This window comes from Haemaphysalis longicornis, unplaced genomic scaffold (genome assembly GCF_048455015.1).
Source record: "Haemaphysalis longicornis isolate Haplotype H1 unplaced genomic scaffold, Haemaphysalis longicornis Haplotype H1 scaffold_4, whole genome shotgun sequence".
NCBI classification, from domain to species: domain Eukaryota; kingdom Metazoa; phylum Arthropoda; class Arachnida; order Ixodida; family Ixodidae; genus Haemaphysalis; species Haemaphysalis longicornis.
This window is the reverse complement of record NW_027526361.1, coordinates 103306881-103321432: the sequence shown is the minus strand read 5'-3', so window position 1 is coordinate 103321432 and position 14552 is coordinate 103306881. Positions and strand designations below refer to the sequence as shown.

Below are 14552 nucleotides of genomic sequence, written 5' to 3'. Positions count from 1 at the left end.
TGTCTTTGAATCTATAGTGGGTGTTAATGTAGTTCATGGCACCGCATTGTAACGTTCTATTATTCAAGTGTAGCTCATGAGATTTTTTTTCGTGGCAGTGCTGCTGCTGATGCAAAAGTGACAGTGCTTATTTACGCAGATGGCTTGCGCCTTCACTGATAAATTTTAGTACTGTAAGTGAGCTGACACCCATGCCGTAGAATTTAAAATGTGCTTATTTGGCTTGAACAAGTCTTCTCCTTTAAACAAAGTTGCATTTCTTGCTTGGCAGAAGCAGGGATTTGGTCACAATTACACTGACAGCAAGACGGGAGGGTTTTTATAGCACGCAACTGTGAATTTTACCGAAGGTAAAACGTTGAGGCTGGAAAAAATGCTTTCAAGTCTGCTTTGTAAGACTAGTCCCCTGTATGATTCAACGCTGGCTTGTTTGCTTCTTAAGGATGTCTGACTTGTTCCCGCTTGAATTGATGACGTATATAATTAGTCTGCTTGTTAAATTTTATTATGTGTAACATGCTTCCAGCTGCCTGGTTTGCAAAATTATATAAGATTCACGCTAGCTTTTGTGAGATTTCCATGCATGAATTATATTAAACAACTACAAATTGCTTGGTCAAGTAACGTGCCTTAAGTCAAAGGCCTTTTCAGGACGCTCATAAAGTCTATTTTGCCTACAAATAGCTTGATTTTACACTTACGTCTGGTGTCAGGAAACTACTATCTTTAATAATCATGTTTTAATTGTGGCATACTGCCGCATGTGACCTCTCGTGTCAAAATGTTTTATCGTTAATCTTGGCTCGAGCGTTGTTTTCCTAAACTCTTGCACTGCACTGTTGTAGGTTTCTGATAATACAACCGTGTATGGCTTGTTTTTAGGCCTTTCCCTACAATTTAATAGCAAACTGCATTTTCCCAAACAGTTATGCGTAAACACAGTATGGCAAGCGCAATGAGTAATTCCGTCTTTGAATTACCTTGGTTTATCTGATAAGACAGCATATTTGATGCTCACTGTTGTATAATGTCTCTGTCAGTGCCGCGGTAGACGCACACGTCTATTTATTTATGAAGCAGTCGACCCTAATACCGTCTTTATTAACCATGTTTTTGAGTAAAAGTGAATATGTGAAAATGCCACTTGGAGCCTAGTGTTATCGTTATGGTATTTATTCCTTGTACGTTGGTCATTTTCTGTGCAATTTAAAATAGACAGCTATTCAAATCTGAAATGTATGAATACTAACACCCAATAAAGTTGTATAGTATGTTGAAAAGCAGTGTATGAGTCATAATAGTTTGTTTCGTGCGTATTTTAATGCAAGTATATTGTTTCTTTTATATGCAGCTGAAACCCAGCACAGGATTCTGCGGGTGAAGCCAAAGAGGGTGTGCCGCTCTAGGTGCCTCAGACCAACTTTTATATAGAACTGTGCTCCGATAGGCAACTGTTGGGAACTGTCAGGGACCACACTGCTGCGGTGGTATCTGCTTTCCTATTGTTGGTATCACTGCAGGTCATATATCAGGGCTGTGTTAAAATGGTGCTTGCGGTTTCCTGCTGATACCAATGCATCCGCCAGCCTGGCATATGACCTTGGTGTATACCGACAGGAAAGTAGAAATATTGGAAAAGTGGAGTCCCATAGACAGCTTCTCAATGCCTATAGGAACACCGTTTTATATAAACAGCTGGTCTGAAGGTACCTGGAATGGCGCACCGGATAAATTCCATAATTATTTTACATGGATCAATGTTCCAGTAACTTAAACTACCCTTTTATTTGGAACAGTGATCTGCATACTTTTATTTGGAACACCGATCCACATAATTTAGTTGCAAAAATATGTGGTGCACTGTTCCACTTAATTTTCAGGATATGTGGAACACGGTTCCAATTATATAACTGGAACTTTTTTGCAAAAAAGTTCCAGTTACTAAGTGGATCTTACGTGGAACCAGATTAAGAGTGTACCTATGCACACGCAAACACAGGAAGTTCTGAACCTATCAGTGCTTTCGAGGCGCGCTTGACATGCGCGAGTGCTGACGACCTGTGCGGCCCGTGATCCGTATTTGGTGCAAAGGCAGGAAAAAGTTCTCGAGCGGTAATTCTTCCAACTGATACCACTAGATCCGGAGGTTCTCTTCCTTGTTAACAAAATTGTAGTTCTAACCATGCTCAGTACCGCTCCATACGCGTGTTAACTGCTTAAGGAATATAATGTCTTCTTCAACCATACTTTTGTCAACACAAAAAGTAGAACATGTCGTCACGTTAGCGTTAACACAATTACACTTAAACAATATTAAAGCATTGCAACTCGTAAATACGTGCTGACCATGCAAATACTATAATAACTACCTGGAGAACTGCCCCTTTGGGATTTAGTAGGGTGATTGCACTGAACGAGATATGCCACAAAGCCACTATCCCTAGACCTTGGTTACGTGTTTTGCGTATTTTAGCAGTTCTTAACGCGTGTAATAACATCAGCTTAATGGTGGGTTCATTGGCAACTTGATAATCACCCGATAAAACGTTGAGGAATTAGAGGAATGGAATTGGACTGCCCGGCAATTCCTGGAGTGGGAATGGGTGATGTTCCGGCATTCCGAGGAATTGAAAGGAATGAAATTTAGTCAACTTGTAATTCCCCGGAATGGAATTGGAATGGAATGGGCACGCCCATTCCGCAACACTGCTTGCAACTAACAGTTGCCCAAACACCTATATTCTGCCCCTTCTGTGTCTGACTTTTTGCACCGCTGCCATGTTGTGCAAAAAGCCAAGTTCCCAGACGCACTACAAAAATTTCACATTAAGCAAGGCAGAGAAGAAGGACGGCAAATGCACAGCCCTTGAAGGTGCGTGCAAGAAATGTTTCCATGATTTCGTCCCACGTTTGGATGCAAAAAAAGTGCAGCGCTGCAAGTATGCTCTGAAATAATACAGTGATTCATGTCTATTTTGGCCTGACAATTCCTGCCAGGCTTGTTTGAGACAAACGTGCGTTATCATTTTCGAGGTTGCATGGGGTACATTCAGAACACGTGCAAGTTTTTCTGTTTTTGACTCAAAAACACTTTGGTATTGCATGATTTTGTTAACTGCTGTTTCTTGCTTTAAGATGCCAGCTTGCATCTATTCAAGCGAGTGGGAACAGAGTTAAAGATGCAAACCCTCACACAACCTCTCCCCTACAATGGTGGCTCACTTTCATAAAAAAAGTGCAGCTTTTGCGAAGAGGACGGCTGTTGCGAGCTGTGGCAATACTCATTTGTGCTGGAGGGGCCAACCTGGTTTCCGAATGCAGCTTTGCCTTGTACAGCACAGCCTACCCTGCCTTAAGATCTATGAAGTCATTCAACTCGATCATGTATCAGGATCTGCAGAAGAAAATCGTGTCAGCAAATAATGAATTCATGCCGGACAGGCACACAATGTTGCAGTTATACTTGCAGATACTTCCACCTATTTCCCTCGTGGTGTTACATCCAAAGCTAATTTGTTACGGCTTGTCTCATAAAGTATGGTCATCTGTCATAACATAGCTAGTCATACAGGAAAGTCCTTCACTGGGTCAGACAACACTTTCTTTTTTTACAGTAGTGATAAAATAGGCGACTCAATCATCCGTATTCCGAAACCTTAATATTCTGTCACCGTGCTGACAAGCATGATTGGTGCGTAAGGTCATTTGTAGCCGCAACCGTTACTACAGCCAGAGTCCTTCAATGCTTTACTGGTCACGAAACTTCGGCGCTCGTTTCATATAGGGACCGCGCATGCCACTGCAGGCGCCACCGCCGCACGAAGGTCATCCAGCCGCCGCTTTCGCGGCGTATGGCCCTGCTCTTTGCGTGCAAACGCTCGCTGCTTTTGGTTACTGCGCGCTGATTAAGTGTTTTTTTTTCCATAGTAGTTAGCCATGAATAGTCCAGTCATCCCCTGCCTTCAATGGGGTTTTATTTTTTGTAGTAAATTACCGTAGACTTCGGCCGCGAACGGCAACGGCTTCTGCGTGCTCTGGCACAAGCGCTGCGCCACCCGCCGCGGTGGCTCAGTGGCTAAGGCGTTGCGCTGCTGAGCACGAGGTCGCGGGTTCGATTCCCGGCCGCGGCGGCCGCTTTTCTGATGGAGGCGAAAAGCAAAAACGCCCGTGTGTACGAGATTTCGGCGCACGATAAAGATCCCCAGGTGGTCAAAATTAATCCGGAGCCCTCCACTACGGCGCGCCTCATCGCCCGCGTTGCGTCGGCGCGTTAAACCCCAGAATCAATCAATCAAACAAGCGCTGCGCCGTCGTGTTTTCGGATTTTAAATCTCTATTTCTTCTTTTCTTAAAGGAAAAGTTGTAAATACCACACATACGGTAGCTGCGTAGTCACGGACTGCTGAGGGCCTATCGATAATACAATTAAAAAAAAAAACTCAAAGAACCCAAGTACACGTCGTTAAGACTACGCTTAATGAATCCGTCGATTGCTCTGGAATGCACAGAACACTAAAAGAGATAGCTCAATAGTATTGTCGTTTCAATGAGTGGGTACATACTTGAGAACATCTAACAACGCTGCAGAAACGCGAAGGATCAAAACACTAAGAGATATATGTTGCACCATGTGTCTTTCCGCTTCCACGCTTTACAATCCTTGCAAAAACAGGAAGCGAAAAAAGAACAATAAAACTGATTTTATCACACGCAACAAGGAAGGAAGGAAGGAAGAGCCTAGTTTGCTATCCTGCACGTGGGAAAGGGGAAATGGGAAAAAAGAGAGAGGAAAAAAAGAGGAAAAGTTGGACCAGACACGTATGCCCAGCACTGAGGCACTGACAGTGATTGACACTGAAGGCTCTCAGTCTATAGCCTAGTGTTCAAGTTCGTCGCCCGTAGAAAACGTAATAGTTCCTTAGTCGCCTTCTGAGCGGATGACTGAGAAGTCCAGTGGCACAGAATCTTTTCCTCCGAAAATGGCCGCCGAGAGTCCAGGTTCCTCAGCGCTGACGACAGCTTTTTTTTCTTTCAGCCGAGTAGCGTGGGCACTCACATAAAACGTGGCGTATCGTCTCCGATGTGCCGCACGTTTCGCACTCCGCCCTTGCTGCCAATCCTATTAAGTACGAGTAAAACAAAAATTCAATGATACGAAGGGAGACAAATGAGGTGGTCCAGCGTACAAAAATTTATTTTTTCTCGCTGCGATGTGGAGCACACGGAGGAAACAGAATATTGCCACGTAGCCAAGAACGACGCAAAGCTTTTCTGAACGCAGCGAGATAGCGAGCTCCTGTTCTACAAAAGACTAGAATAAAACACAAACGTCGAAGAAGCAGTCCGCAGTGTGACGTGCACAGATGAACGTCAATAAAGTGAGTTGCGCGGCGTTTGGTATGGATGCGCATTACTCTCGAAACGTTATTAATTTCAGATCCATGGAAATGGGATCGAAAACATTGTCGAAGAAACAAAAAATCAAGTTGGCGACAAGGTGGCACCCTTTTCATATCAAACAATATTGCCCGACCGGTCGTACGACAAAAAGAGCAAACGGGCGCTCCGGTTGAAATGCCAGATAAGAAACCGGGATCGGCCACGCGCGGTTACAAAACAAACAAGACCAACCCTAAGAGATAATTCGCGGAAATATGAAAAGTAAAAGCACAAAGACTGTGAAGCGTGGCTTCGTCGTAGGACAGGCCGTCCGAGACGATCACGGTGATTCGAGGCCAAGGAGTACGTTGGAGTCCCCCAGGGCTTGCATTACGCGTTTTTCTTAAGTGCGAATGCACTTTATAAGCGACCCCAAACCATCCACCGCCGGCGGCGGCGGCGGCGGCGTCCGCAGTGCTCCTCTATATTTAAAAAAGAAACGGCATCCGGCGCCAGGTTTCGATCCGAGGACTTTGCGGCCGCAGCGCGACGCTCTACCGACCAAGCCACGGACGCGACGGTGATATCAGTGTTAGTGACGCGCCTTATATCTTTAACGCATTCAAACTACGTCGTCAGCGGCGTGCGTTGGCGACTCAGCGGCGTTATAGCGGCTTGATAACTGCGTGGTGTACACGTGATACTACAAACCCGATGGAAGAGATGGAAGAGAAGGCGGCGAGGCGGTGGGCTGCGGGGGCCGAGCGCAAGCGCCGCAAGCGGGCCGACAACCGTGCATTCGCACTTTCACATTCTCCCCCTCGGGGAAATGCGGGGGAATTTTTAAATATGAGTGCCCTCTTTCCCGACCTATCTACCTTCCTTCCCGCGTCCGTCTGACTGCGCTGATTTTCGCCAGCACGAAGTAACCGTCACGTTGCTTTGAAGCGACGCCGCGCGCGACAAACGATTTTATCTCGAATGCCCTGTTACAAACCGGCCTACAAAAGAATGCGAATGCATACCCCAAAACCCACAAACAAGTAAAATAAAACGAGTGTGCGCTTTTTTCTTTGCCCGCGCGTGTACGTGCTGTGTGCGGCACGGGTACCCGGGTACTTCGCTGTTAACCCTATCCAAACGTTTGACAAACGCATAGACTGATGACAGACCACTTACCAGTGAGCTGTCCACAGCTGTCGCCGAATCCAAATACTGTTAGGGGCCGTTCCTCGTGTGACAGGGGCACATGAAAATCTTTCCACCAAATGTCACTACTATTCCTTCTCAAATAAGAAAAAACGATGGCCCAAGGCGAGGCTTCAAGCTCCGGCCGCACCGAGCATAGAGTTAATACACCGGCCGCGCTGCGTTGATAGCACGGAGGTTGTTTACATCCGGGCAGCAAGTCGTGCCGCCAGGGCAAGTTGAGTCGCTGCAGTCGGGTGCGTTGGTGCGTTGGCACGAGAATTTAAATCGTATATATATGCGCAAGCAAGCAAACTAGATTAACATTGCAATTGTTTGCAACGGCGAGAACTGTCTCTTTGTTAGCAGCAGAGTTTGACAACATCTATCGCCAAAATAAACAGATTGAAACAACACGGCCGCGCTGTCTGCTGTGATCTCGCTGGCTGAAGCATCTATACGGGTATACGTACTGTATCGGTTTTGTAGCTGCGTGCAACCGTCGCGTCCTGCTTACTCGTTCTAATTAGCATTAGGCCACGGTTGAAGTGCTGATACACAGAAACAACACAAGACTAACATGGCGGCCACCCGCTTGAGATGATTACCTCAGATGGGGAGTTTATTGTGGACGTGGTAGTATACAAGGAACCGAACGCCATCTCACAAATGCTGTTATGTCGTTCTAAATCCTCTCTTTTGCTACACGGATGGGCAACGGTACTACCATGGAGGTTCGTCCACTTTTTTAAACCATGCCCAGGGAGTAGATTTTTTTCTATACATGCCTTGCAAGTGACGTCACGCAAGGAAAGGGGCGGCGCCCCTTTCCACTTTCGCCATGCTGGTGGTTGGCTCCGCCGTGTTGACGCACGCGGCACGCGGTTGCGCTACGGCCTAGCACATCGCTCGAACCCCGCGCGTCTGTAGAAATTCATTGAAACAACGTGTCCATGCGAATCAACGATGTTGAGCGAGTACGCGCGGAAGTTGCCGGCGTCGGTGCGGTCGCGCTACGCGGAGAAGGTGCTTATGTGCGGCGGCAAGGATCCGCTCTCGCTGTCAGTCGACGAGACCGTGACAGACACGAGCGCGTACCCCAAAGTGGAGGAGTGCGACGTGAAGGACTATCTTGTCGGCAAGACAAGCTTCATCACGCGAGAGCAGTTCAAGGCGCACAAGTCACTGGAATCACACAATTATTTGACAAGTGGATGGGTTCAAGAACCGCGACTGAAAGTCCTTCAAAACAGCGACGTTGTCGTGATTGGCAGGGTAAGAGACTTCCAGCCTAACCATAAGTAAATTGCATGTTGCGGGTGGTTGTTCGCGAAGACCTGTCAGGCATTCACTGGAGGTTGTAGAACGACTTGTGCAATCCGCCAAACGAGGTAGAAGGGGAGGGGGGGGGCGGCGGGCTAGTTTTGTGCATGCAAGAAGATTTTCAGATGCGGGAGCAGGTTCGACTGGTACACCGGGAGCCACTCATTGCACACTAGAATACCTGCATGCAGTATCTACATTTAAAGGTTGCTAGATGTAGTAAAATATTTCTCTTTATATTTTGTAGGTGAACCACTCCCAAAGTACAAGGGAAGCCTGCCTGCAGCCATGGGCACTAGTGAAGCAAGACGGTGAAGTTGTTGTGGCTCATTGTACCTGTATGGCTGGTCTCGGGGAGGCGTGCTCTCACATTGGTGCAATCCTGTTCTACCTTCAAGTGGCGGTGAAGCACAGAGACATGCTAACTTGCACCGACAAAGATAATCAGTGGCTTCCAGCATACTGCAAGAACCTCACGTGCGTTCCGATAGCAAAGGTTGACTTCTCGTCTGCAGTAACTAAGAAAAGGCGAATAGATGAGGGAAGGCCATCAACAACTCTGGCACTGCGCCGGCCAAGACCAGCCCCATTGAGACCAACTGATGAGCAGTGGAACAAGTTTTTGGACGACGCTCAAGCATCAAAGTTAAAACCAGCTTTCCTTTCGCTTGTTGATGGCTATGCAGAGTCCTATATCCCGACAGCTGCAAAGTACAAGTCCGCACTTCTGTGCACCTTGTTCAACGACTGTGCAGCCCCGTCATGGCAAGAAGTCTCCGAGGAATGCGACAAATTGGCAAGCGGAATCAGAGTTGAACAAGAGGTAGGATCTATGGGAATGTGATGTTGGTGACGCTTTCCTAGTTTTTCTGTGTGCAGGTTCTGCACCTTATCGAAGAAGAAACGAGAGCCCAGTCTTCATGCAGGAAGTGGTTTTCGTTTCGTGCCGGAAGGGTGACTGCATCATGTGCGAAAGCGGCCTGCTTTACATCAATCGAAGACCCTTCACCAAGCCTGGTGCAAAGAATATGTTATCCCAGTCAAGGTACCTTCACCACAGTAGCGACAACTTGGGGCATCGACAATGAACCCCGTGCAAGAGCACAGTATGTCGAAGCAATGACTAGTCAGCATGAAAATTTCAAGTGTAACGAATCAGGCGTGCACATCAGCTTCGATCACCAGTTCCTTGCAGCTACACCTGATGGAGTTGTGAGTTGTGATTGCTGTGGCACAGGAGTACTCGAGGTGAAGTGCCCATATAGTCTGCGAGACTGTACTATCATAGAGCTCACTTGCTGTAAGAGTAGCAGTATCAGTCTACCCGATGGAGATGCCCTTCAACTGAAGCGAAAGCATGCACATTTCTGGCAAGTACAAATGCAGATGTTTGTGTGCCAGGTGAAGTATGCAGACTATGTTGTCTGGACAACAAAGGAGATCTTTATTGAAAGAATCTTTCTAGACGATGACTTTTGTGCCAGAATGTTGCTGAAGAGCACTCACTTTTTCAAGCGTGTACTGTTGCCAGAGCTGCGATACAAATATACGTCGCATCCTGTACAGCACCAGACAAATGAGAACGTGGAAAATGAGGATGTCTACTGTCTCTGCAATGGGCCAGAGTATGGCAAGATGGTGATGTGCGACAATCCGCAATGCAAACGAAAATGGTACCACTTTGCATGCATCGTCATGAAGAAAGCACCACAGGGTCAGTGGCTATGCAAAGATTGCAAATAAACAAACTGCGTGCAAAACAAAGAAGCAAAATGTTTATTTACACATCATAATTAGGGCTCCCCACTCAAACTCAAAACTGATTTGTTGCTACGAGTTCAGGGGCATTTGTTTCTGTCCAAATACCGTGTTAATTCTCAACATGCATTGATAGGAACACTTAAAGCGTTTTTAGAAGAAAATTGTACCTAATAAGAAACATACCTTTGTTGCAAAATAGGGCAATAGAAACAATTGAGACCATGCAATAATTACTCGCCCACAAAAATTAAAACATCACATAAAACATATCATGACAGTCGTAGCAATCGTGTAAGTGGCCCATGATGCACATCAACGAGCAATTACTTAAGTTTGTTGAAAATAATTGCGATAAGCAACACATTGTCAATAACTAGTGCGCATATAAGAGCTGCAGCGCGCCTTGAAGAGCACATAAAGTCTGACAGTGTTTCTTTCATATTCACTGAAAATGTCACTGAAACTGCTGTGGGAATACAATACACTGCAAAAAAAAAGATTGAATTTTAAAAGAGCCACCGAAACAAGTATGCCAAATTTTGAGAAAATAAAAACCGAAAACTTCGAACCCCACATATAAGGCGTTCATTACAGCTCGAAATAAAAAAAAAGCGAAAACAAACTATCCACATGCCACATTCACTCTCAAAACAGGCATACACAGCATAGAAATCTGGAGAAGGAATACGGTTCTCGACAAAAAAGACAGCCGCGCAGATACTTAAGTGAAAGCAATCTTCCAAGTCACACACATGCCCAGAGTTGGTCAAATTGCACAACAGAGCCACAAGCACTCGTCAAAGCACAACAAACAAAAACTATCTTGTCAAGTGTGGTTGCATCATCTTCATGAACTGCAGAGAGCATGTCTACAGGCACGATACTCTTAGTTATCATATATTTGTTTCTGAGGAGTCCTATCACTCTTTCCACATGAATACGCACGTTGGCCAGCTTCCTTGTGGCCTCCACTTGCCAAGGAGTTAGCTGGGCTTGTCCCCTGGTGAATGCCGGCATCTTGAGTCGAGCAGAGCAGAGGCCAACCGACTCCGCGATGGTGAACCCTCTGTCAGTAAGGATCAAGTCGCCAGGCTGCAGGTTACCGAGAATCCCACAGCTTTCAGTGATGAGCTTGTCACTGGATCGTCCGCACCACCCCCTTGAAATATAAGTTACTGTTCCTTGAGGAGCAACCCCAATTAAGTATTTCACTGTGTTGTGATGCTTGTACTGGCTCCATGTGAGGCATCGGGCATGGTGTGAGGTCGGACGCTCGATGAAAATCTCGAAGCAGTCGAGGATGACTGCGACATCTGTTCCGAAGGCAACGCGGAAGCACATGGGCATGGTCCGCTTCAGCTGCTCCCTTGTCGGCCACCTGACCAGCCTCTCCAAGCCGAAGTAGAGGCCGTCAATCCACTTCATCACGATCCTTGAGACAGTCGCTTCGGAGACGTCAAACCTATAATACAGGTCGTTACACACAATGTGAACATGCTTTCTGACAAGTAACCAAAATACGTTACCGGAATGCCAAGTCCCGGAGAGGCACATTCAGTCGGAGGCGGATCAGGGTCACCACATACTCCTGGAACTGAGGCAAGGCGTTAATGGAGCTGTGCCTCACCAGTCCCTTCACAAGCGTAAAAACGGCATCCAAGAGTTGGAAGTTTGGCAGCCCAGTATAGAACTTGGTTAGTTCGTCGTCCCTCTGGAAGGCAGCATACGTTAGGCACCGTGCGTTCAGGCTTTCTCGCAGGGAATAGAGTTCCACCCGCAGTCGGTTGACCTCCTGTTTTAGACGGTCAACAATTTCCCGCGAGCCGTCATCTGCCTGCGGTCCTGGAGAATAATCGTCTATTACTTGGACTGTTGCAGGAAGGTTTGGGAAGCACAAGTTAGTGAATGCTATGGTGGTTTGAAACATCCCAACAGTTTGCTGGCAGGCTATCATCCATACCCATCTCGTCCACCAGGTGGCCAAGGGCACTCAGCCATGTGAGGGGCACCCTGTCTTTTTTTAAAAACCAGCATAAAAGGTATGTGAAGGGTTTTTCAGGTGGTGGCGTGCGACAATAACGCCACTTAATGACTGTGCTGAACCGGTGTGCCACGTCGTTCTCCGAGGCAGGCTGCAATAAATGAAATCGAACGCCACTCTACATTTGTCACTGCTGTTGGCTTTTCCTTTCAGCTACCCGGCTCGTAGAACAACACAATGAACTGGTTCAACCCGGTCATGATGGTCACGGCTGTTTGCCACAACCCAAAAAGCCTCTACCCCCCCCCCCCCCCACCTTAGCACTGGCCTTTCATGAAAAAGGCGGAGCGCCTCTTGCATGACTGAGTGCCATTGGCCACTTTCAAATGTGATGGTCAGAAATGCTTAACGTGCAGGCAGCCTGGTCGGACGTTTCATACAACCAGAGTAGCCACAATCTTGATTTCCAACAGGAAACATACCTCTAGTTTGCACAAGCTGCTCAACTTGGCCGTTCGATGGAGCAGGGTTACCGCCCTGTTGACTTTCGACGTCCTCAGCAGGGAGGCCATCTTCAGCAGAAAGGCTGCCCTCAACAAGGGGGCCGTCTTCAGCAGGAGGGTGGTCTTGAGCAGCCGAAGTTCCAGAGCCGCTAGCTGCCGTGTCATCAAAGGAGAAATCCGAACCAATTAACGGGAATTATAAGAGGTGAATTTGAACACTCTCTCAGGAAAGTGAGGTGGCAACATACTTTGCAGCGTCCTCTCACTTGCAGCAGCTCTTCTCGCCTTGCGACGGTTGTACCTGCGGAGTAAACAGAAACATCTTACTTCGTGCTAATCTTCTTTTAACCGGGATCCATCCTTTTAACTCGCAGCATGTTTATGTACCTGCCATTTTTGTCAGGATCCTTTCCCTTGTACCCTAAATTCAGGCTGGGGGCCCAGTCAGGATGGTCGACGTCAAACAATGCTGAAGGTTTGCCTGAAATTTCCAAACAAATCATTTTTAGATGGTTGAAGCCAAAATGTAAACTTTGTCATTCAGTCTTTAGACAGCGTGAGGAGCCTGCCAGAGATTTTGGTGATATGGCTCACGTGCAGTACATAAGCGATTTATCCAGCACGTAGGACTGCTAGCCTGGGCTGTTTAACGTGCACCACGCAGTAGTGATACAGGACCGCACGCCGCCCCGACGCTCGTTTCCATCGCAAGGGGAAGAGGAGAGTTCAATGTTGAGACCTGGATGAGTATCGTCCCAGCGTGCGGGCGATACTCACTCCTGCCTGTGCGGTCCGGATAAGCATCATGCGTCGTGCGGTTTTGCACCACTGGGTTGCGGGTCCTGCGGTTGCGTTCTCAATGTGACGGCACAAAACGGCGACGAGCAGCGAGATTTGCAATCGCGCTCTGTCACGCGTCCCGTCGCTCCTTTCTAAATTTCCACAACACGCCGCCCGTCATCGCTGCTCATCGCGACGTGCGTCGCTTGGTTTCCACGGTCCGAGCGACAGCCGGTTCTGTCGCGTCGCATTGCGGCTCTTCCGTGCGATTTACGAAGTCTAATATCTTTAACCTGTAGCGCGTCGCAAAGCTTGCGCGAACATAAACATGTTATAAAAGGGGCCATAGCACTCACCGCTGACGAAATGCATCCCGCAAACTCGATAGTGCGTGGCCGCATCGTCGAGGTCGACTCTCTTCAGCCTGCTCTGCCACTCCCGCCTTCGCTTTTTCGACAGACGCTCTGCCTCGGGGCTCTCCGACGTCACTATCGCCGGGATACGGTAGAAGCCGCCCTTGAAGCTTCCGGTGTCGTTCTTTTTGTTGCGCGAGCGGTTGTTGCAGCCGAACGCGGCGCAGTTTACCATGGCGAAATGGCGGTCAACACGGCCAACTCAACCACCAACATGGGCGTCACCTGCGGGTGACGTCAGCCTATGACGTACGTGCAAGGCATGTATAGGTACTTTTCAGGACACATTACTTGATTAAAACTCCATTTCCGGCTGGTTTGCGTTTACAGTGCAGATAATCATGATTCTGTTCTTCGGGATGTTTGGGGTCAGCATTCGTACGGCTGTTATGGATATTTTTCCCGTCGTGTGTGTTTGCCATGTCGCTGGCAAGTCCTTTAATCATGGTCTTGGCTTGGGCCTGGGGCGTGGCTTTTGCGAGCACGGCTGCTTGAACATCAACGATGGCATAGTTCGGATGGTGGAACGTTGTTTTGGTGTTTGCGCATGCGTAGTCCGTAGCGTCCGTGATGACCGTCGTATATGACATACTGCCTTTCGACGGCCGCCATACTGCCTAGCCGTTTTGCTGCCGTTGTTCTTCTGGGTTGACGTTTCTTGGCTGTGAAGGAACCCTCAGTTCCAGAGGCATGTGTGCGGCATTCTAAGCTTCAGTTGTAGACACGTATTCCAAGTTCGCGAGGTCTTGGTGTTCTGTGGGAGGGGTGCTAGCTCATGCTTTAGTGGCGTTCAGATGCGTCTCTGTAATCTGGTCAGGGATGTTGCGCACTCGAAACGCCAGGGATCAAGAACTATAAGTGCTTGTCCGAAGTATGGATGGCGCCTTGTTTGTAGGCCCTGTGTGTGGCTGTGTCGGTCTTCAGATGTTCTGCCGTAAGAAGGATGGCACAAGGCGCGACTGTAAATGGTGAGAACCTGACTCCTATAACACGATACAGAACGCTGGCACCATGACTACCTCCGTCCCTCCCCATTTTCCGATGTGTTTAGGCCAGCTTGGCCAGCAAGGCATTGTGGTGAATAAACATTTTCCTGTAAGCAATAAAAATGGCCGAATCTAAAATTATCACGAACTCGCTTCGTCAAATGCGCAAAATTTTCAGGATGGACTTCGATCAGCAGGCTATGAATAAAGTTGCCTCCATCCATCTATCCGGCAGGAC

At 47.6% G+C, this 14552-nt stretch overlaps 1 protein-coding gene across 1 annotated transcript; it reads right to left on the bottom strand.

Moving 5' to 3' along the window:
* Positions 1 to 9678: 9678 nt before the first annotated feature.
* Positions 9679 to 13584, bottom strand: LOC144179208 (uncharacterized). The gene is made up of 6 exons (XM_077707471.1): positions 13272 to 13584; positions 12523 to 12616; positions 12384 to 12436; positions 12115 to 12288; positions 11178 to 11493; positions 9679 to 11113 (listed from the first exon to the last, which is right to left on the bottom strand). Exons 1-6 carry the CDS (start codon positions 13501 to 13503, stop codon positions 10396 to 10398), a joined length of 1587 nt encoding a protein of 528 aa, XP_077563597.1. The 5' UTR covers positions 13504 to 13584; the 3' UTR covers positions 9679 to 10395.
* Between the last annotated feature and the right edge of the window lie 968 nt (positions 13585 to 14552).